Source organism: Neofelis nebulosa, chromosome 16 (genome assembly GCF_028018385.1).
Source record: "Neofelis nebulosa isolate mNeoNeb1 chromosome 16, mNeoNeb1.pri, whole genome shotgun sequence".
Classification (NCBI taxonomy): Eukaryota; Metazoa; Chordata; class Mammalia; order Carnivora; family Felidae; genus Neofelis; species Neofelis nebulosa.
Genome location: NC_080797.1, coordinates 41,605,549 through 41,629,381, shown reverse-complemented (window position 1 = coordinate 41,629,381; position 23,833 = coordinate 41,605,549). Strand labels below are relative to the sequence as shown.

At 41.8% G+C, this 23,833-nt stretch overlaps 1 protein-coding gene across 3 annotated transcripts in view; it reads left to right on the top strand.

The window, feature by feature from the left end:
• Positions 1 to 23,833, top strand: part of CA10 (carbonic anhydrase 10) — a 493,759-nt gene that overhangs the window by 386,858 nt on the left and 83,068 nt on the right. For all 3 annotated transcript variants that reach the window (XM_058704424.1, XM_058704426.1, XM_058704423.1), the window contains one exon: positions 3,986 to 4,171. In XM_058704424.1, the coding sequence (XP_058560407.1) occupies positions 3,986 to 4,171 (186 nt within the window). The remainder of the gene's footprint in view (positions 1 to 3,985; positions 4,172 to 23,833) is intronic.

Here is a 23,833-nt window from a genome sequence, read left to right as displayed (position 1 = left end):
ACCATTTGACCCAGAATTTGCCAAGTGAAATGTCCCTAGATTAGTAAAAATATTTATCCATAAGGAGGTTCATTGCAAATCTATTTTTGCAATCGTGAAAAAGTGAAAAGGCTATAAGATTCAACAATAAGTTATGTATTTTTTGCAGTGGAGTATTATGCAACCAATTCAAAGTGATAATACAGAACAACAGGTTCATAACCTGGAAATATTCATGTTTGTGAAAATTATATATACTTATATAATATATATAATAACATGTGATATGTATATATTGTTAAGTAATACATAATATGTTTGTATATGTAATATGTATATAATTATTTGTGCATGTAAAATATATGCAATAATTATATATAATATTTATTTACATATTAAATATGACATTTGTCTATTATGGTATAGCATATCATATATTAATATGCAATTACTATAATTAATATAATATAGTAATATCAATACTGTAATCAATATAATATATACACTAAATATTATAGTATATTATTTATATATTAATACAATTATAATTGATATATGAATATAATAAATATATATTAAATATATATTATACTATAGTGTTAATATATTGATGTTATACTTACATATTATAATAATAATATGTATTTATGTACACAAACTCATATATACATGTGTATGAAAAATCACTTATCTGAATATACAGACACAGCCATAAACTGATCCTGTTAAAATATGGGTATATATAGTTATAAGTATGAAGGATATATATACCAAAATATGAGTGGAAATATATAAGTATGAAGAATATATATACCAAAATATGAGGTAATTGTGGAATTGTACTGAATTTATTTCCTTGAGCCATTCTATATCTTTCTAACTATACAAAATATCTGTATATTATCTTAATTTTAGAAAAAGTAAATTTTACTTAACGATGAATGCAGAGTCAAACACAAACCTATCTAACCATTTTACTGCAAAAAAAATCACGAACTGGGACATGAAAAAAAGACAAGTTCTTATGATCTCGTATCGACTACATATACATTTATTTTTGACAGGGGTTATTTGGTTACAAAGAATGGAGAACTTGAGAAAAAATAAATTTATTGGTGAGATGTAAAATATCTGAGAAAATGCAGCTCAGGCCTCATGAAGGAACCGCAAACAAGGAGGGGAAAAGGTTTCTGAAGGTCAAGTAGTTGTTCTGTCTCGGTGCATGGTTTCCTCTGTTGCTGTTGGTACATCTGCTTCTCTCTCTTTTCTCCCTGTCTGACCTTCAGATACCTAGCAGGCTGAGTCTCTGGCCCCCATGTGACTTTCCAGTTCAGGTACTCAATACTGCCAGGCACTCAACAGAGTTTCTGTTGATAGTTCCAGATTCAGGACAGGGAAGATCATTGCTTTAGTGTGTATTAGTTAGCTTTTGATACATAACAAACTACCTCCAAAACTTAGGCACTTAGAAAACACCTGTTATTTAGTTTCCAAGTCTGTGGGTCTGTGGGAAGTTCTTCTGGTCTGGGCCAGGCTAAGCTGACCTTGGCTGGAGCAGTCAGCTGACAGGTCAGCCATGGAATGGCCAGTCTAAGACGGCTTCTCCTGGGATGACTCTCTTCAGTGTCATGTCACCCTCCAGCAGGCTAGCCCAGGCCTGTTTATGTGGTGGTCTCAACGTTCCAAGAAGGAGTGAGAAAATATGCAAGAACCCCAAAGGCCTCTTCTCGGAGCACACGTTATATCCACTGTTGGCCAAAGCAAGTGACAAGGCCAGCCCAGAGTTAAGAGGTGGAGAAGTAGACCCCTATCTCGATGGGAACAGCTACAGAGTCATACTGTAAAGAGTGCAGTTACAGGGAGGGGAAAATTCTGCTCATTTTTGCAATCTGCCTTTTCATCTTCCAGCTTCCAATGCTGACATGAGCTCCAACTTGTACCTTCAGCATATTTACATCTTTCCACATAGCCCCAGGGGTTGGTGTAGCAGGGAGAGTGAGAGACTGGAGACATGTGCATATATTTTTCACTGTTTCACCCTGGAAGTGATGTTCGTCATGTCTCCTCACAATCCATGGCCAACACCAGTCACATGAGCTCCACCATACAGCAAAATGGCAGAATAATGAGTCAATGGAGTATTTAGTTGACATTACTACACAGTGAGCAATCTACAAACCCATCTGATTATTCACAAGGCTAATGTCAGAAAGGTTGAGGGGCAGGTAAGTATGGTTCTGTAGAGAAAATATATGAAAATTGTGACTAGTGAAGGTATCAGACATTACATGAAGCCCTTAAGGAATCCCTAGGGCAGAAAGCTAGGCCCAAAGGAGTCAGAGTAAGCAGGAAGAAAATCCAATTATCTCAGCCTCTGAGGGCCCAGAAGCGCTCCATTCAGACCCATTCAAAGTCTCCTTTAAGCTTCATTCTGCTCCAAGAGCTATGTCGACGCAGGGCACTAAGGCAGTAGAGTCACAGGTGGGAATCAAGGTTATCGGATCAAGTATTGAGAGGTGCTAAGTTAAGAAAATGAAGCTGAATATCAAATTCAAGGAGGGAAAAGGGAAAAAGAACACAAAGCAGTAAGGTGAGCAGCTGGAGAGGCTGAAGCAAGACAGAATCAGAAGTGAAGAAGGGAAATAGGGAGCTTATATTAACTTCTTTAGCTTAGCACTGGATTCCCAAGCTCTGAGAAGGCATCAGCACTCACATTCTGTGCAGCGTCTGGTGGCAGGGGCAGGAGAGGGACCTAACAGACACACTGGGCAGCACACTGGAGACTTCAGACCATAGCCTTCAGCCTCCCACTAGGGTTGCTCCTTTTTACCCATTTTGATATCCTTGTCTCTCATTTGGCCTTTGTGGCATCTCTAGCTTTCTCCAGTGTCTCACACCTGAGATCTTAACTTTCACAGTATCTCTACATTCCAAATATTTATGGTAAGAGTGGCAAGTTATTTTTTGAAGTTTTAATTTTAATTCCAGCATAGTGAACATACAGCGTAATACTAGTTTCAGGTGTACAATATAGTGATTCAACAATTCCATATATCACTTGGTGCTCCTCATGACAAACACACTCCTTAATCCCCATCACCCATTTCACCCATCCCCCACCCCCTCTCGTAATCATCTGTTTGTTCTCTATAGTTAAGAGTCTGTTTCTCGGTCTCTCTCCCTCTCTCTCTCTCTCTCTCTCTCCCTCCTTCCTTTGCTCGTTTGTTTTGTTTCTTAAATTCCATATTTGGGTGAAGTCATACGGTATTTGTCTTTCTCTGACTGACTTATATTGCTTTGCATCATAGTCTCTGGCTCCATCCACGTTGTTGCAGATGGCAAGATTTCTTTTTTTTTTTATGGCTGAGTTATATTCTGTTGTACATTTGTACCACATCTTCTTTGGTACATTCATCTATCAATGGATACTTGGGCTGCTTCCATAGTTTGACTATTGTAAATAATGCTGCTGTAAACATAGGGGTGCATGTATCCCTTTGAATTAGTGTTTTGGTATTCTTTGGGTAAATACCCAGTAGTGTGATTGCTGGATCGTAGGGTAGCTCTATTTTTAACTTTTTGAGGAACTTCCAAACTTTTTTTCATAGTGGCTGCACCAGTGTGCATTCCCTCCAGCAGTGCAAGAGGGTTCCTTTTTCTCCACATCCTCGCCAACCCCTGTCGTTAAGAGCAACAGGTTATATTTTTTATGAGGTTCAGTGTCCTAAATATTAGTCACAGTTGCTGAGGTCTCCATTGAGTTCATACCTCAAATTTATAAATTATCATGTGATCATAGATGTGGTTTATACCTCACGGTAAGTAACATGTAAGGTAGGTAGGGCAGGAATGCTCCCCAGGAGACTGATGCTCCATTCTCCACATGTGGACTTAACCTAATGTGTTCCCATCCAGGGGAGGCAAAAGGCATGGTCTAAGGACCATGCTGGGTTTGTTGAGAAATGGGAAGAGAGTCTTGCTTGACCTGTTGCACATTGCCTTGCAGGTGAGCGGGACCATGTACAACACTGGAAGACATGTGTCCCTGCGCCTGGACAAGGAGCACTTGGTTAACATATCAGGAGGGCCCATGACATACAGCCACCGGCTGGAGGAGATCCGACTACACTTTGGGAGTGAGGACAGCCAAGGGTCGGAGCACCTCCTCAACGGACAAGCCTTCTCTGGGGAGGTATGTGGGGCTGTTGAAGTACTATAGCTGAGTGCCAATTAATAAGGTTTGGTGCCTATTTATATCCAAGGTGGGATAACAGATGGAAAGCTTTCATTTAAATCTGTGCAATGAGAAGGTCAGTGCCTCCTTTCTCCATCTGTCTTTTGCGAAGCCTATAAATGTGCTTCCAGTGTTTTCCAGGAAAGTCCACAATGAAACTGGGCATTTCATTCTGAGACATTGGTGCCCCTCTCATGCCTCATGCCCTACAGTATATCTGGAGCATCATTTTAACCCCAGACCCTCACCTTTCATGCACACTTTCCCTCACACCTATCTGGACCATCAGCTATGCTCCCATATGAGAGCATGGCTTCCATAATTCTCCCTTCTGGCAGACTGGGTCTTATTTGCACAAAACTATAATGTACCGTGAAACAAATGTCAGACAACTAAATAGTCTGCCTGACTTTCTACAGATTGGAAATGTCATTGTATGCCACCATTAATGGTGAGTATCACTGTGTTCCGCCATCAACCCAGAGAGAGTTCAGGCCACAGCAGTGAGCCAAACCAGGTTCAATTATAGGATGAAAGTTGTACTTTAAACACATGTCATCTGACATCTTGACAAGTGGGGTATAGTTAATTTGTCCCATTTAATTTCTCTTACACTTGAGGGTGGTTATCAGCTAGGGGTCGGGGTGCTTATATGCTAAATATCCTGTAACTATGTTCTGTTTCAAAGTCCTCAGTAACCGATGTCAAGAAAGCTTTGAAATAGCAGAAGTAGGTATCTCATTATCGACTTGGTCTTTTTAATTTTGTTTTCAGTCAACATCATTTCTAGAACTCTCTTTGTTTTTAATATAGCAAGACCATACACTGAGAAAGGGAACCCAACTTTAATGAGTCCAGTGGCCATATTTTAATGACTGTTCAAAGTGGGTCAACTGAGAATCTGCCTAGGCACTCTGCTAGATATCAGGGATACAAAGGTTTAAAAATTAAAGAAAAAAAAAAAAAAAAGACAAAGCTCCTACCACAGAGGAGCTCAAAGGTTTGATTCATTCATGCAAATCATTATTCAAATCATTGAAACTATTAAAGTATAGTGCACTTCTGTTCTGGAGGTGTAGAGGGACCCTGGCCAACTCACAACTCACCTGAAGGGGTCAGGAGAAGTCCCAGAGGAGGTGCCCTCTGAACTGGACTGAGAAGAGAGGCAGTGTAGGATCATTTATAAGAACATCAGCTTTGGAGTCAAAGAACCTGGGTTTGTACCTCCTGCTTTGATGCACACTTACTGGGTGATCTTGAGATGGTTTCTTGATCTGTCTGAGGCCAAGTTTAGATACCTCTCAAGGTTATTTTGGAAAATTAAGTAGGATTCCAGATGTAAGGAACACTTGGAGCACTCAAGAGTGGATAACAACAAAGATAAAGCGGGAAATGCGGGACTACTAAGGGCACCAGGTGTGTCAGGGCCTTGCTTATTGGGGAGGCGGCTGGTAGAGCTCACTTGTGATCGATCAGTAATGGCTGCAGGAGCACAGGGTTGAGCAGGAATGAGCCTCCTTCCTGGATCTGTAGGGAAAACATGCTAGGATCGATTAGGGGTGTCTGCCAAAGGCACCTTAATGGAAAAACTCCCTGGAGTTTTAGATTCTGAGCTAGAGTTTAGCAGGGAATGTGATGAAAGCAGGGCGAAAATCCACGAATTGAGAGTGACTAGAGACTGCCAGTCTGAATTACAGACTATTCTAAATTAGATAAATGCTTCCTTTTTAAATACATATTATTTTAATATTTATAACTATTTTATTGTTGGCTTCCTTGCTCATTTATTTGCTTTTATTTCTTTGCCTTTCTCCCTCACTGAACTGTTCTATTCTGATCCTTATCTAAAAATTAATGTATTAATGAACTTATGAAATGAATGAGTGAAAGTCTGTAGGTGGTTACTTGGCCAAAATCTATACGTTTTAGCATTCCTTAGAATTGCTCTTTTTCTTCAATGTGTAATAAGGGTGCTTTATAATTTGTATGGACACTACAATTTTGGAATAAATGAGTGTTTCCAGAATCCTTAAGGGAAATATATCACAATTTGATCTCTCAGAGTATTTGTTTTCCTAGAAATCCCAGACCACAGGTATCAGACACTCCAAGGAATCTGCATTTTTAATGCCCCAGGAGAGTCGATTATTAGGTTTGTGAAGCACTCTCTCAGTAGTACACTCAGTGAATAAAGCATCTAAACAGAGTTGCAAATCAGAATTAACTGGGGAACACTGTCAAAATATTTACATTCGAACCCTTCCCTAAGGCAATTGAATCAGAGTCTCTGGGAGTGGGGTCCAGGTATGAGCATTTGTAAAAAATTCCCCCAAGAGATTTTGGTTAGTGACCACTGTGCCAATTTTAGCTCAGGCTCTGCCTGAATTACCCCAGTTTTCTAAACAATGAGGACTTAATCAATAAAACCATACTGCACAAAAATTAAAAAGGGTACCCAGGTGTCATTGCAAATGGCAGAGCTGGGGTGCTTTCTAGGCTGGTGGGATTTGGGGGAACAGCTTCCCAAGCAGGACAGCCATACACAGCCATTACCCCAAGGCAAGCCAGAGTATTGGCCTCAGCATAAGTACTGTTACACCTTGTCCGAGGCAGACCACATCATCTGTGTTACAATTCATTCCAAGCCCCTCAGTATGAGTGGTCTCTAAACCGGTGTGGATTTAGGTGCAAGAAATCAGAACGTTGGAAGCATCAAAACGATGTCATGTGGCTAGGTATTGGCTTTTGAGATATTTAAAACAGTTTAGTGAACAAGAAAAGTCTGGCATCTTCTCTGTGATGTAAAGGAAAAAACTTAGGGTCCATGGATGAAAGTCCTGGAAAGATGGAGTTCAGCTAAATAAATATGTGTTCTAACAATGAGAGCTATCCATCGATGGAATGAGTTTGCCTCTGAAAATAGTGAATTCCCATCACTGGAATTATTAAGCATGGAGTGGAATTTGAGGACTTCATTAAAGTGACTCATATCCCAATGAACAAGTAGACTACTAGCTGTCATGCATCTTCTAGTGCTGAAATTCCACACAATCTATGATTTCCTTATAGAAAAGGTCCTCCAGTCGGATTCCACTGAGTGTTAGCCCCAGTTAAAGTAATTATGTCCCATCCTGTAGGTTCATGTCTTACTTTTATTTTGTGCTATGTTCAAAGCTACCTTTGGTCTCTGTTTCTGGCTATCCTCTGAGAGGACCCAAGTAGACACTTCTCGCAACAGAGCATGTGTTTATTTTGTTGACAATGAATAATCACATTGCCATCTGTCCCATCTATCATTGCTGATCGTGATAAGTCAATTAATGCCAGGCATTTTCCTTGGCACAGCACAACAGTCGTTATCTGAAGAGCTGTAGATTAATTGCAGTCTTGTCTAGTGAGGTTATTGTAATTGATGGTAATCATTTGCTTTGTTTTATAAAGCTGCGTGGATGTACGACACAGTCAGCAACTGCATTTTTATAAAAATTATTCATGTCCTACATGGAGAACTCCTGGATGCCTTGTTGGGGGTTGGTGATAAATGAGCATATTCAGGGATTCAAATGTCTCAATTTTTTTTAAGAAGGGAAAATTAACCGTTTTTAATAAGTAAGACCCTTAGCTTGCTAATCATGTCTAAGTGGTTAGATTAATGTCCACTATAAAGTAGGGTATTTATGAAAAGAAACAAATACATTAACCAGGCAAAAGATAATATTTGAAAAGAACCCTGTCTATGGATCAAGTTCTAGTAGTGAGGCTAGACAAAAAGAATCTTTCTTATCGAGTGCAGATTGGAAATACTCATTTTAAAAATCTTCCTTAAGCTCTTCTTTCCAGAGAAGTAAGGGAGCATAGGGAGATTCCTACCAGCCACTTTACAGGATACCTGTACCAGATCCTCCCATTTATTTCATCCACTCTTCACCTGCCTCTACTGCCTCTGCTGTGTGCTGAGCTCCACAGCCCAGCTCCTGCCCAGAGAAGCAGACAGTCTATTGAGGGATACATATAGTTAAAATACAGGGTAACACGGGTTATATTTGAGGATTGTCCTGGCAGGGGATTATGAAATAGCCCTCTCAGGATTGTGTTAAGGAGAGGATGGATGGACACCTGTGTGGCCTGACATAGTTGCTGCTCCTGTGAAGGTGAGGCAGAAAAACATGGCAGCTGTTCCAGGCTCAGCCTCTTAAGTCACTGATTCGGCCCAAACACATCTGAGCAAGGGAAGCAGTCCACAGCTATTGCTATGGTAATGTATGTAAGATTGTTTAATTAAAAGGGGGAATAAAAGTCATATGTTTGTTTGTTTGTTTGTTTGTTTCCCTACTCTGAACCAGAGTAGGGAAAGCAGTTATCTCCGTGCAAACAACTGAGAAATGCAGGCCCTGTCCCCTTAAAGGAATGGATTATTTACCTTCTTTAGAGACCGGCTTCACTAAAGACATACAAATTTGTAGTAATAAGCAATACCAAATTGTCCTGAAGTGTGCTAGAGTATGAAAAGTGCTGAGGAGCACATAACTGAGAACCAGGGCCCCGTTAGGTATTGAACATGGCTCTGGGGGGAAGTACTCAGGCAATCTAATTAGCACTTTGCTGGGAGGCTGGGACCTCCTAGTAGAGATGTTCATTGGTACAAGTGGAGTTTTGAAGGGGAATGAGAACTAGGATGTTTAAGAATAACAGGTACATGGTAATACGTATGGAAGAGCTACTTGAGTGCCATGGTAAAGGTGTTTCCTCTGTCCTGAAGGCCAGCTTTATCTCACTCTGCCTCATTCCAGCACAGCCCTACCCCCCGCCAACTCCCATAGCATTCCAAGCCTCCTTCCCTTGACTGAGCCAGGAACGTGTTATTTCCTTTCTTGACTTCCAGAGAATCCTCTATATTTATTTACTTCAACAGTCCATAAACTGTAGCTCATGAACCAAATTCAGTGGTGTAGCTAAGAATGGTTTACATTTTTAAAGGATTGTTTTGTATGTTTGTTTGTTTGTTTGTTTGTTTGTTTTGAGAGAGAGGGAGGGAAGGAGGGAAGAGAAGCAGAGAGAGAGAGAATCCCAAGCAGGCTCAGTGCTATCAGCACACAGCCCAACGCAGGGGTTGAACTCATGAACCATGAGATCATGATCTGAGCCGAAGTTGAACACTTAACCAACTGAGCCACCCAGGCGCCCCTGGACTATTTTTTTTTGAAACAGAAGAAGAATATGTAACAGAGATCATGTGTGGCCTGCAAAAGCCAATATATTTACAAAATATCTGGTCTTTTACAGAAAAATGTTGCTGACCCCAATCTATTAAGTTGCCCATCACTGTAGATTTTATAACTGTTCACTCTCACTTGTCTTGGAATTGTAGTTCTTTATTGATAGAGATTGTACCTGATCATCACTGTATTCCTAGCACCTTGGACCTTGTCTAACACATGAGGGCAGATTCATTAAGTGTTTACTGAATGAAAGATAAATGATCTTGGTAAACTCCTTAAGGGCAGGGATTTTTTTGCTATTCATCTTGTATACCATACACCTAGCACAGTACCCAACATACAGTGGGTGCTTAATTGATGTTTGTGGAATGAGTCATTCAATCATTGAATCCATAACTCAGTCGACTATTGGCTCCTAGGAATTCAAAACCCATAGGCTTTTCCCCTGGAATTTTGGATGTGTTGTCTTGTTGACTATACCACAAATATAAAGCCTCATTTAAATTGAAGATGGAGTGTTTCAATAAAGGTTGTCCAAAACATCAAATTCTATTAGAAACTGGAAAAGAGGAAGAGTATTTTAGTTCACAGTAGCCACGAAGGTGTATTCTGGGCTATCTTTGAGAAAGGATTATGCTTTGAGAAATTCAAAATGTAGTAACAAGGTACTAACCTAACCCTATCCTCAATGTGGCAAAGAACACAAAAGGATTGAACTGTTAAGTGTTACCCTGGAGGAACAAGGCACAGACCTGAATCAATTACTATGCAACATAGGGGCACCTAAGTGACTCAGTTGGTTGAGCGTCCTACTCTTGATCTCAGCTCAGGTCTTGATCTCAAGGTCTTGAGTTCAAGTATGCTTTGGGCCCCATGCTGGGTGTGAAGCCTGCTTAAGAAAGAGAGAGAGAGAGAAAGAGGGAGGGAGGGAGGGAGGAAAAGGAAAGAAAGAAAGAAAGAAAGAAAGAAAGAAAGAAAGAAAGAAAGAAAGAAAGAAAAAGAAATAAAAGGAAAGGAAGGAAGGAAAAGAAAGAAAAAGCAAGCAAGCAAGAAAGAAAGAAAGAGAAGGAAAGGAAGGAAGGAAGGAGGAAGGAAGAAGGAAGAAAGGACAAGAGGAAGGAGGGAAGGAGTGAAGAAAGAGGGAGAGAGGAAGGAAGGTAAGGAGGGAGGGAAGAAAGAGAGAGAGAAGAAAGAAAAGAAAGAGAAAACATTAGTATGCAACACAATCCAGAACTTGCTCAGTCACATCCACAGGTGCCTATGGAATCTCACTGCTAATATCCGGCCATTGTTTTCTACATGCTTTGTGATTTGCTTTCATTCATTCATTCAGTTAACAAATATTGATTGAGTGCCTACCATGTGCTACAGTGAAGAAAACAGATAAAAATCCTTCCTGTATGGTGCTTCCAGTCTAGTGAGAATGGACAGATAATAAATAATAAACATAATAAATGAGTAAATGTGTATGGTAAGTTAGAATATGATAAATTCTATGGGAAAAGAAATAGGGTGGGGAGGTATCAGAGCATGAGGAGTGGAGGTAGTGAATTACAAGGGTAAAAAGGGTGGTCAGTGTAAGCTGTATGGAGAGGATGACATTTATGAGGTTGCCATAGAGATGTTTAGGGGAAGGACGTTGCAGGAAGAGGTAACAGCCAGAACCATGGCTTTGAAGTGGGAGAGAGGTGTCAATGTTCTGGGAAAAGGGGGAGCAGCATGAGCACAGGGTAAGTGATAGGGCATGAGAAGTCAAGAGAGGCAAGAGTGGAGCGAGGCTGCTGCATAGCATGTCCTCTTTGCCTGGACTTTGTATGGACTTTGGCTTTTACTCTGACTCAACTTTTACTTTTACTCAAACACTAGCTCAGTGAAGTTGCTCTTAGTATTATCTTCTTCTTACCTGGAGAAACTAAGGTCCAACACCATCCAGACAATAAATGATTGAGGTTCAGCTTAGCTCAGGTCTTCTGATTCATAACATTGCTTAACATAAGCCAGGGTTTATCCATAAACCCCATAATGATGACTGCTTACCTACTCTGGGCCTTATCCCAGTGGGGGAATTCAAAGACCTATATATAGGCCATGCAGAAGACCCTAACTTCCCAGACTGTTAGCTCCCTGCAGGCACAAAGTAAGTTCTACTTGTTACTGTCTTCCCATACATGTTACAGGCACTTGATAGATACTATTGATCAAAAAAATTGAATGAGTATATTGAAAATAATTTAAAATATTGCAACTTTCAGAGTGCCTAAATTATGCCCAGTATATAGTGAATTAAATTTTGTTGTCATAATGGCAAACCTTATAAAGTTAATGTCAATATCAACAGAAGTTCTAGACATTTTATGTTAAATTATTCACAAATATGGAGTAAGTGAATTCTTCAGGGTACCTGGGAGGAAGAATGGGACAATTTATAGCCAGTGTGCTAGAATAATTCATTTAGATTGCTCATTTCACACTGTAATTACTCCCAGGATCAGACCAGGGAACATGTCTTTGCCAATGCTAGCAGCCAAAGTTCTGGATCCCAGGAGCCAGTCCCATTCAGAGTGAGCAAACTGGCCTTTGAGAGGCACAACAAATAGAAGGCAGAAGCCCAGATGGTGGTAGGGCACATTATGATGATACCAGCAAGAGATGAGGACTGTGATCCAGGATAAGGAGTCTTCCCTTTGGACGTTCTTCTAATTACTTCTGGGAAGGGACAAACCAATCAAGTCAGCAGCTCTCTGGATTGCAATTTTAGATGGACATGATGGGGCAGCCAAATAGAGAAGACATTGAATTTAAAAACAGCTTGCTGAGGTCAACTCATTATCTCATCGACTCCCATCCTAACCTGCATCATAACCCTGACCTGGTCCTGCCAGGATGGCATTGTGACAGCCACCATCCTCCTCCTCTGTTTGACTCTAATCTCCCCCCCTGGTGTCCTGTCTAAAGCAGGGAAGGAGGTATTATATTACAAAGACATTGTTAAAGGCAGGCATTAACTGGGACTTGATCAAGTTTCAGCATGGAACCTGTCACCATGGACACCATCACTGCTACAGCTTTACAAGTGTTGAATGTGGTCTTCCATTATGTAGTAACTAACGACATTGTAGTGGGGGATGAGTACTGGGTCCAGCACTTTTGTGAACTAGCTGTACTTTTTCCATCCATTTCCAAAGCCACAGGAATAAAATCAGTTGGAAAAAGAAATGTGTGAAGTAAGAATGACCCATTCACGACCATTCCGACCACTGTCAACAGTTCATTAAAATGTGTAGAAGTTCCACCAAAGATCACATCTCCCACCTCCAAATATACAACTGCTGTTGGAAATAACAAGTCTGCTCAAAGCCTCCATCTGAAGTGTTAAAATTGAGGCCCCGCGGAGGTCATCTCCTCCAACCTACTTCCTGTACAAAAGAAAAATCAGATACCAGAGAAGACAAGAAACCTGGCCAAAGTCACTGGCAGAGTTAGTCAGTGGCAGAATTAGGACCAGAACCCAAGTTTTTAGACCCCTAGTTTGTGCTTTAAACTTTTCAAATAAAAGTTTAAATTATATTGAATCCCAAGATTCAACAGGCCCTTTTCTAGACCATCTGGTTTAGTTGCCCCATAGAGGAGGTGTAGCTTGGTAATCTGATATCCTGCCTTAGTGAGCAGAACCCATCACAAAGATGTTTTTACAGCCAACCTCCAAAAGGTAAAGCTATTGGCAAATTATTTTACAAACATGAGCACTCATAAGCATCCATGAGGAAATGGATCTAGAAGTCACTGCATCGCTCCCAACAAAAATACCACCAATGTGAGAACCATAATAGTGCCCAATTGCAAGAAATGTGGAAACAAAAGACTGGAAGACTAAAATAGAAAGTAAAATTCCTTTAAAGATCCTTTTTTTTGGTTTTAATAGGAAAAGGCATTCATGAGAACCTAAGATTAAGCCATGCTTTTCTACAGTTTGAATCCCCCATTCCTTCCGCTCTCCCTAATAACCATCTAGAACAGCTCAGTAATATTAAATATAAGTGATCTAGATAATAATATTGCAAAATTAAATCATTAGATGTCTAGCCGCTCCATGGATGTGCTCCTATACAATTCAAAATAAAACCGTTTAAAACCCCCAGATTCATTTGCTCTGACATATCGATAAACTTTTGCTAAAACAAAGCTAATCATCTCAATGGCGCCAACTTAATTGCTCACCAGTTGACGGATAACAAACAGACCTGAGGATTAAAATATGAACTAATTACTGTACTCAATTCCATTTACTTGATTTCATGTTCCATTAATTTTTTGCATCATTTCTGGTGGAAGCCTTAGATTTATGATCGCCCCAAATGAATTATGCCACTTAGTTGCCTGTGGCAAGCTCGTGTTCAGAATTGGTTGGAAAGGGCAGAATTCTGGGCAGTAAATATTTAGCCGAAGCAACCTAGGATATAGTAAGTGAAGGTAATTATCCATTCCCAAATACCAGCCAGAGTCAGCCTCTATAAATCTGTCCCCATCTCAGCAGTAAAAGGGCAACAGTAGGATTGCTCTCATGATTATTCATTGGATCAGCTTGTTAGAGGCAGTTTCCAAGAGCAGTGGTTGCTTGGCCCAGAAGAGGGCTGCTGGGAAGCAAAGACCAGCACACCATGGGGAAGGGATGTTGGCCTGGGAGTCAGACTCTTGTGCCACCGGATAGAGGGCAACATTTTGGCTTAAAAGATCTGCCTTCAGGACCCCATTCTGTCACTCACTAGCTGTGTGATCTCAGTAAGGGCAGAACTGGGCAAATCGCTTAGCCTTCCTTCACCTTTTTAAACTCTCGATATGGGTTTAATAATGCCAGGCCTACATACATGATAAGGTGATTGTGCAGTGTGAAAAAGCACTCCTATGATAGGGCCTTTGAAGCTGTAAAGTGCTGTGCCAGTCATCTGTTCCAGAATCTTTGCAGATAAGACACATAAAGATAATCACAATGTACCCATATGATTACTACCACCGGCTTTCATTTACTGAGCACATAAATGACCCAGGCATTGTGCTCAGTGCCTTATCACACCCAATGCTCACAACAAGCCTGTGAGCTAGCATTCATAAGTACCACTTCACAAAAAGGAAAAGAAAGAGACATTAAAGAACCTGCCTTCAATCACATGGTCCATACAGGGAAGAGCTAGGATTTGAACCCAGGTCTCTGACTTTATGCATTGAGTGAACTCGGACAAGTCATAGCAGCTAGCTGATTCTGCTTCCAAGTAGCTGCTTGATCATAGGCAAGTTCATTCTCTGTAATCACAAGTGCCCTGTTTGTTGCCTGAAATGATATTTCAGCCCCTCCCAGTTTTGCATCAGCCTTAGGAATAACCTGCACTTTGGCTGTAAAGGGAGACAGGAACCTATTTCTCCAAGTGGCACAAATTGCAATGGGAAATATAACACAACATCATTTTGTGCACCGGCTGAGGACTGTAGATTCATCCACCTTCCCCTCTCAGATGGACAGCAACGGGGACGTCGCATACAGATGGACAGTGATGTTTTTGTCTCTCGCTTCTTTGAAATATAATAAGCAAGGTATTGTATTGTTTGTGTATAAATACATCTGTTTCCCTCTGCAAAGCATGAGAAACCATATTCCTTGGTCTCAGAGGTAGCTTGGGGAAATACATTTTCTTGCAGTGGGTCTGTTTGCTGAGCTAGAAATTTCTGGATTGAGCCTTAAAAATGGATTCTGCAGGAGCTGTTTGGCAAAATGAGCTTAGCCAGGAGGTTTTAAATCACCCTCGCAGCCAGGAAAAAGGGAAGGCTCAGGGATCACCAGATACCTGCGTCAGGACTCGTGTCCCTGCTCCAGTTTTTTCCAAGCAAATAACTGTGTCTGCTTCAGGAACGATCATTGTGGTGGACCCAAATAGCCAGCCAGAGCAACTACTGTTTCTGTAAGGTCCTCGGTGAGGACCACACACATCTGCCTGTTGCACCTTTCTGTCTAGGGCTGATGTGTTCCCCTACCCCAGCTGAGGAGCTGGGACCGACTGCAGGAGCAGCGATTAGTTGCAGAGGTTAAAATCGACAGAGTTATTCATTCCTGTGTTTGAATCTGGCTTTGTCATTTATCACCTGTGACCTTGGGCAAGTTACTCAACCTACTTGTGTCTCAGTTTCCTCTGATGAGACTAACAGCGATGCCCATGCCGTAGGGTTCCCCTCCCCAGCTTTATTGAGACATAGTTTATATACAATAAAAGTCAGCAATTTTAACTGTACAGTTTGATGTGTTTTCATAAACATATAGTCATGTAACCATCACTACCACCATGATCTAGAACTTTCATCACCACGAAAAGTGCCCTCATGTCTCTCAGCAATCACCTCCCCCACCCAACCCTGACCCTTGGCAACCACTGGTCTGCTATCACTCTGGTTTTGCTTTTTTCAAATTTCAATCAATGGACTCCTACAGTATGTAGACTTTTCTTTTTTACTTTATTTTTTAAATGATCACACAGTGAGATTAACTGCTTCTCTAGCATGGCATACAGTTCTCTGAACTTCAGCACATACAGATTTTCATTACCATTATCATGATCAGGATACAGAACAGGTCCACCCAATAAGGTAGTTTGTAGGATTAGGAAGGTCAATGTATGTCAAGTGCTTGGAACAGTGCCTGGCACACAGTGAGTGCTCCAAAATGGTAGTTTGGTTTTTTTTTGTTTTTTTTTTGTTTTTTTGTTTTGGCTACAGTATGCTTCTTCAAGCTCTGTCTTTCAGGGTCAGCATTTCTATCCTCTCTCCATCTAAGAATCCAGAGTGACATCATGCAGGGGTTGAAATTCCCACATTTCACCTTTTTTGCTTGCTGACTTCTTATCGATATACATATCCCCTAAAGTAGGGCTGCATATGAGCCACCCACTGGCCAAGGTGTTTGTCCTCAGCATTACATCTCTTGTAATACACAGGTGCTTCTAGGCCAGTCAGGCCTCTGCTAACACCAGCTTGGAAGTGTGGGGGAAAGTGTCAGCTAGAGCGTGTGCAAGGAAGTGCAATTCCCATCCTGGCCTCTGGGAGCACCCTTCCTCATCCCCAAAGGTCACCAGCAAGTACAACATTTTCTCATACTCTGTGGGTCTGAGGCCAAAGTTGAGCTCTCTACACAGGATGATCTCATGCACCTAGGGCAGTCTGGATTGAGACCAGTTGGTCCTGGTATCATTGAAATAACACCTCCTTTTCTCTCAAAAATGCCTCACTCTGTACAATGAATCATATGGTCACCTTGCACCTAGAAGACCTTGGGCAAGCTGGTTAACCTCTCTGGATCTCCTGCCCCTCAATCCAGAAAATTAAAGGATTGGAGTAGCTGTGTCAGGGCCCTTCCAGAACTAAGGGGCTTATGGAAGTAAAATCTTCCTGCATAATTTTATCATTGCATATAAACATTGACAGAGAGAGGGGTCACTGTGCCATGTAGAGAGTCTGAAAGATAGATCTGCAATAACGTATGTTACATTGGACAGGTTCACTAGAGGTTAAGTATACACTATGTAAGTGACCACCATCATATTCTCCTTCAAGGCAAAAGCTTAGGAAATTAAAACATTTGATGTGACACCAAAAATTGAGGCTGAAATTGTTCTCTTGACTTGGGTATGTCACCTTTACTTGTTATAATGCCTGAAACGTTGAACCTCCTACTTGTATCCCTGTTACCACAATCGCAGTACTAAAGCGTGCATGTGTGCACGCACACACGCACACACACAGACACACACACATACACGCACATTCTATAAGGCTTTGGTCATCCAGCTACATCCCAGGTGAAATGCTCCTGTGGTTAGTAGAGTATTTTACTAGAAACTAGAGGTTCCCTTTGAACCATTTTGCTTTGTATATTTTAATTACAATTTAAGTGATTTCTCTACACTGAACACCCCTAGGAAGAAACCCCAGGAATTATCATCATCATCCACTTAGGCTTTGTTTCAATTCTGGTCTTTAGAGAGCCAGAACAGCCAGAAGATTCTGTCACCTTAAATTCCTCTGTAAATCCCTGTTGGCATCAGCATTTAGTCCTCTTTGCCTTCAAACAAAAGGGAGAGTGTTCCTGCTCCAAAACACAGTTGCAGGCTTTGCTTTTAAAACCTCGGGGGCATCCAAACGCTCAATCCCACCAACCTCTAATGTTGCTCCTAGAGTATTCATTTAGCTTGATTAACATTATTTTAATTTTCTTAGGGGTGTCTTTACTAGCTGGAGGGTGATTTTTCTCCCCTTAATTAAAGAACAAGTTGATTCCAAAGCACACAGAACAAAACAAACCCCTTCGTAGCTTGTCTCGCTTGTCACTTTTCTCCTGCTGTTCTCTTTTTTGGGTGCTTTTCAGCTTTCACTGCACCTGCCTTCTCAAACTGAAAACGAGATGGAACAGTGAGACGAAGTCCTGTCTTTCAGTGAAATCAACCAACCCTGGGTTTCAATTCTTTTAATTTCCTGGAGCATATGACAGTTTGGAGGAGGGCCAGGTAGTATTAGCTCTATCTCTTAGATACAAAAGCTGTATTATCAGTTAGTGCAATTCAACAGAGACACATGGAGTTGAGCAGAGAAGTTTTCCAGCCTAGGGCTGCATGGGTGAAGAAACCCGGCCACTGTCCTCATTGGAGTTCAGCTTCCCGAGGGCATCTTAGGTGTGGTGCTTGGGATACATGTAACAGGAACTCACTCAAGTGAGTTAAGCTAAGTTACGCTACAAGGGCAATCTATGGAAGGCCTCTAGGATATGTCATAGGACTCAAGGTCACCTGAGCCAGTGAAGAGACTGGAATCCAGAACTGAAACAAGATCATGACCCCAGGAACTACTCCAACCCTACTTCTTATCTCCGTATGGTCGCTTTATTCTCATTCTCTCCAGAAGCTGGCCTTTTTTTCTGATTTTCTGTGCATGTGAAGCACATACATGACCCCCCCTTAAGCCCCCAAGTTTACACCCCCTGGGATCAAGACCATCCTGAACTCACTGGCTCTTCATCCCAATTCCATATTCTCCAAAGAAGAGGTTTGATTTGTTCAACCTACATCTGATGTCCTCTCTGACCCAACCAGCTATGCATGTGGGGTGGGGTCATGTAGACAAACAGGTCTTGGGGGACCTGCCCCTATGGGAGGGAAAGCAATTACATGGAGAAGGTAGTCACTGTAAGCCACGTAGACACCCGCAAAAATGTCAACTGTGATGGGGAACATCATTTTTTTTTCTGCTCAGCCCAATGAAATCCACGTGATACATTGGATGCAAATCTAAGGGTTAGAGAAGGCTTTCAGACATGAGCAAGATCTTGAAAGAGAAGTATGAATGTGGCTCACATAGGCTGAGAGCATCCCAGACAAATAGGAATATCACCTGTTAATAGAAAGAATAACTGTAGTCAGCCCATAATGTGTTCTCAAAGAATTTAGCATCTCGTGATTGTCAACAACAATCTGACTGAGCACAGGGACATCAGTGGCACATCACAACCATGTCACTCACCTTCCTGGCTGCTGGCATTGCTCTCCCTCTCCTCCCTTTCTGCCAATACATAAATCACAGGGTGGGCTCAAATAAGTTTCCCAGGGATTGACATCAAGCAAACACATTTACATGCCAGCTCTGCCACTTACTGTGTGCCCTTCAAAAATATTTTGGCTCCTCCAAGATGAGAAAAGTGGTGACAACAATACCAACCTCAGAGGGTTGTGGTTCGGGTAAAACAAGGGAATGTGCATCAAGAATGTTTGTTCCCAGCCCCTTCCCTCTCTATCTGTTGTCTTCTCCAGTAGTGGGCTGATGAGATGTCTTGGGTAAAATATGCAGGCTTGGGAGGGATGTGGTCTAACAATGGAACAGAATAGTTAAAATAAGGACTCTCCCCCACCCGCCCAAAATGGGAACATTTCTAACATAATCAGTGGACCTTTACAGTGTCCTCACCTCTTGCCTGTCAGTTTTCAGAACTCAGAGCAAGAAAAGAAAGAATTGTTTACATTGTTCACAATTACTCACTGACTTGGAACCACTTTCACTTTCTTGGTATTAAGCCTGTCGAGTGAGGCATCCAGTGGGACCAATCATCCTAGCTCACTGTTGCCCAACCTCGGTCAGGGACCATCTTATCTGGGCACAGGTGATTAGCTTACGACAAGTGTCTCTAATCTCTGTCCGTTCCAAGGCACTGCAACAATCCAAAGATTATTCTGTCTCTTGTGTTGACTTAACTTCTTAAAGAGTCCTGGATACAGGACACTCTCCAAAAGCCTTTTGAATTTCAAAGTCCAGAATATCCCCATTGGGATAGGTTTCTCATTATTAGTGTTCTGGAAATGCCAACAGGTGAGAAATGCATGGCTTTCTTAGGCAGAAGCATAGCTTGTTCAGCATTGTAGGTTATATTATTTAATTTTGGTGCTCATTTTAATTAAAAGAAAAGTTCATTTACAGTGGACCTTTAATATCGAAGATGCATTTTTTTTCATACTGGCATATATTCAATTTCTTTTTCAACAGAAAAGAATAAAAGAATGTTTGCTTGAGTTAAGAGCTGGGGATCAGGGTTAAATTTGCAAAACCAGCTACTTCCCTAGCTGTAGTATGATTTGCTTCCATGCAAATACATGTTAATCCCTTAACCTTGCTCAAGTCCCTGTTGCTTTTCTGGCCAGATTTACAAAACATTTCTACCAGGAAATAATAGCCAATGAGTTCAGAAAGGGAGCCCAACAAGGAAGAAAAAATTCTTGCATCACAGGGTCTGACAAAGTCTGATTGGTGTGTTTAATAACTTCCTCATCAAGGAAACACAAGAATGACTAATTCAAAATAATGAAAAATCCAAAAACTCTGTATAATGAGTTGCATTTATTCCTCATAGACACATATTTGAGTTTTCAGTGTGTGAAAAATTTTGCCAGCCATTGAGTTCAAATGTGAATAATGAACAGTCCATATCCTCGGGGAGTTTCTGTTCTAGTAAGGCGACATTGACAGTCTTTCTTACCGAGTTCTGTGCTAAGAGACAGCACTCCTTGTAGTGGGAAGAGAGAGGAAAGCTGTGGGCCTAGGGTCATGAGTGCATGTAGATTGCTTGGACTTGACTCTTGGCTCTACTGCTGGTGCTAGGCCTTGGCAAGTTATTTACCAGTCTCTGCCTCAGTTTCCTCATTTGTAAAATGGGAATAATAATGGCACCAACTTGCACCTCACTGATCCATCTTCTGTCCTGATTTGTTGGCCCTTTGAGAGAGATGTCTATTCAAGATTTACTTCTGGGGCACCTGGGGGGCTCAGTCGGTTAAGCATCCAACTTAGGCTCAGGTCATGATCTCGCAGTTGGTGAGTTTGAGCCCTGCATCAGGCTCTGTGCTGACAGCTCAGAGCCCAGAGCCTGCTTTGGATTCTGTGTCTCCCTTTCTCTCTGCCCCTTCCCCACTTGTGCGCTCTCTGTCTCTCTCTCTCTCTCAAAAATCTCTCTCCCTCTCTCTCTCTCTCTGTCTCTCAAAACTATATAAACTTTTTTTAAAAATTTTAAAAAGAATACTTACTTCCTCTTATCTGACCACATGGGTTGGCTTACCCTTTGTGTTTTCTGAAAATTAATGTCACCTCAGTATCCCCATCATTAGAGAAAATGAGGATTTATGAGATTTAGCAGAAATGGTATGATACAGAACAACACGGGACAGCTGTAGTTCTTAGTCTGCTTTCCCGGTCTTTCTGGGCACCCCTTCTCTGCCATCACTGCATGGCTTCTAACAGGTCAGCTTGTCTACCCCACTGGAATGCCTCCAAAGAGGGCTTCAGGAGTTGAGTATTTGCTGAGTGGGCAAGAGATGGACTGAAGAGATGACCATTAAAGGAAGTTTAAGAAATCCTGGATTTTACTTCTTTCAGAAATACTGGAAACTTCCACTCAAAATGTCAGTTTCTCCTCAAAATAGCTTTATTCACGCATAGGCTGGTGGGGAACATGAAGCAGATGCCTCTTCAGTCACCAGCAAATGAAGAGGGAGTTACAGGATTCACTATTGCCTGAACCATAGGCAGTGACTAAAGCAAAGAGAGAGGGGGTTCATTGCTGGTAAACTTGGCAGTGGTAACTGTCAGGGAAAAGTGTATTAAGGGGGTAGAAATTACAGAGTCATGCAGGCCTATTGGCTTGTCACACGGGCCTCTTTAGCTAAAGAAAGTGACCATGACATGATTCTATACAAGGGCCTTCCTTCTAACCCGGTGCTGGTGTTCCTGGTGACGGGGTTACCTGCTCACTCCTTGGGTCTGGGGTGCATGTGGTTGTGTGTGTTGCAAGGTAAAGGGGAAGCACAAAAAGAAAACAGGTTCAGCAGCTCGAAGGTACCAGCAGTGGGTACATGCTGCTCTTCTAATAAGAAGGTGGAGGTGGGTATCACTGTGAAAAGATGACATTTGAGCACAACCTTAAAGGTGAGGGGGCTGACCGTGAGCACAGGTGGCAGGAGAGAATTTCCCCAGAGGGAGCAGCCAGCACCAAGGCCTAAGTGTGGATTGTGGCCTGGTGCATTCGGGGAACAGGGAGGCAGCCAGTGAGGTGGAGCCGAAGGGATGCGAGGACAGAGAGGTGGGGCGGGGAAGGCGGATGATGCAGGTTTTGTGGGCCAAGGTGAGGACTTGGGCTTTCTTCTGGGTGAGGAGGGAGTCACTACAGCAGAGTGACATGGGCTGATGACACCAAGCTTGTTCCTGCATCAGAAACCATTCCCTTTCCTGAGAACGTTCTTCCCCCTGGCCTTTTCATGCCTGACTCCTTGTTACCCAGATCTTAGCTGCTGTTGTCCCTAACTACGCGGTCACTCACAGTCACATCACCCTGTTTTGGTTCCCGGTGCAGAATTTATCACTTGCTGACCATTTCCCTCACGTATAGATTTACTTGTATATCTTCTGTGTCCCTTCCTTAAAAAGCAAGCTCCATTAATTCCTCCCCTGTTGAGTGTGGGCAGGACTTACTGACTTCCTTTCCAAAGAAAGAGAATGGAAAGGGGGAAACAGCATTACGGAGGAGAAACCCGAACCAAGTGGTGAAGGCTCACATCACCAGGGATGCCACAGGACATCAGGTGCTCCTAGATTGTGATGTGAAGGACACTTTACCTTTTGAAATGCATTCAAAACCCCCATAATCATGGTATAATCACGAGAGAACATCAGACAAACCCAAACAGAGGGATTTTCTACAAAATATCTGATAAGCATCCTTCAGAAATATTTAGATCATGAAAAACAAGGAAGGACTGAATAACTATCAGAGATCAGAGGGGAGTGGGATCCGAGGTTGGTCCTGGAACAGAAAAAACAGTCAGTGGTGGAAAAACTGGAAATACAGTCCCCAACTACTTAAGAATGTTGTGCCAATGTTTACGTCTTCGTTTTGATCAAAGTCCCGTGGTTATGGAACACTAAGGGAAGGTGGATGAAAGGTATACGTGAACTCCCTGTACTATTTTTACAGCTCTTACGTGAATACAAAATAATTTCAAAATAAAAAGTTTGGAGCTGGGGAAAGCAAGCACTACGATGTCAGACATTGTCAGGGACATTGTTCATCTTCTTTTTCAATGCTGTGCCCCTGGTGGTTAGAATAGTAATAGGAGGGATGCCTGGGTGGCTCAGTCAGTTGAGCATCCAACTCTTGATTTAAGCTCAGGTCATGATCCCAGGGTCGTGGGATCGAACACTACATCAGGCTCCACGCCGAGCATGGAGCTTGCTTGAGATTCTCTCTCCCTCTGCCCCTCTCCCCCATTCGCATGCATTCTCTCTCTCTCTCTCTCTCTCTCTCTCTCTCTCTCTCTCTCTCAAATAAAAAAAAAACTTTTAAAAACAAATAGTAATAGGAGCTCAAGAAATATCTGGTAAATCAATAAGATGGATACTCAGCTCAGTAATGATAGCTTAAAAAATACATGGGGCAACTAAAGTGCTTTGCAAGTAGCTCTTTAGAAATATAAGACAATATTGTTATTATCCCATTTTGGTTTTTTAGTGGGGGGAAAAGACTGCCCCCATTTAAAGACTAACTCCCTGGGGCATAGCTGCAGAAAGGAACAGCTTAGCTCAAGACCACTAGGAGCCACTGTTTGTGATCAAGCCACTACTGGACATCACTGACATGCAGCCAACTCTGTTCATAAAGATTTTCCATCACAAAGGCTCTGAGACAAGAGAAACTTCTTTAAATTTTTTTTTAAAAGAAAAGAAAAATCATCATCTTGGTGACAACTTGTTAATCTGGATTGATTAAGAATGTGTGGGACACCCCTCTTACTCCATAGCTGATTATTATTCTGAAAACACTTACCAAAGATAG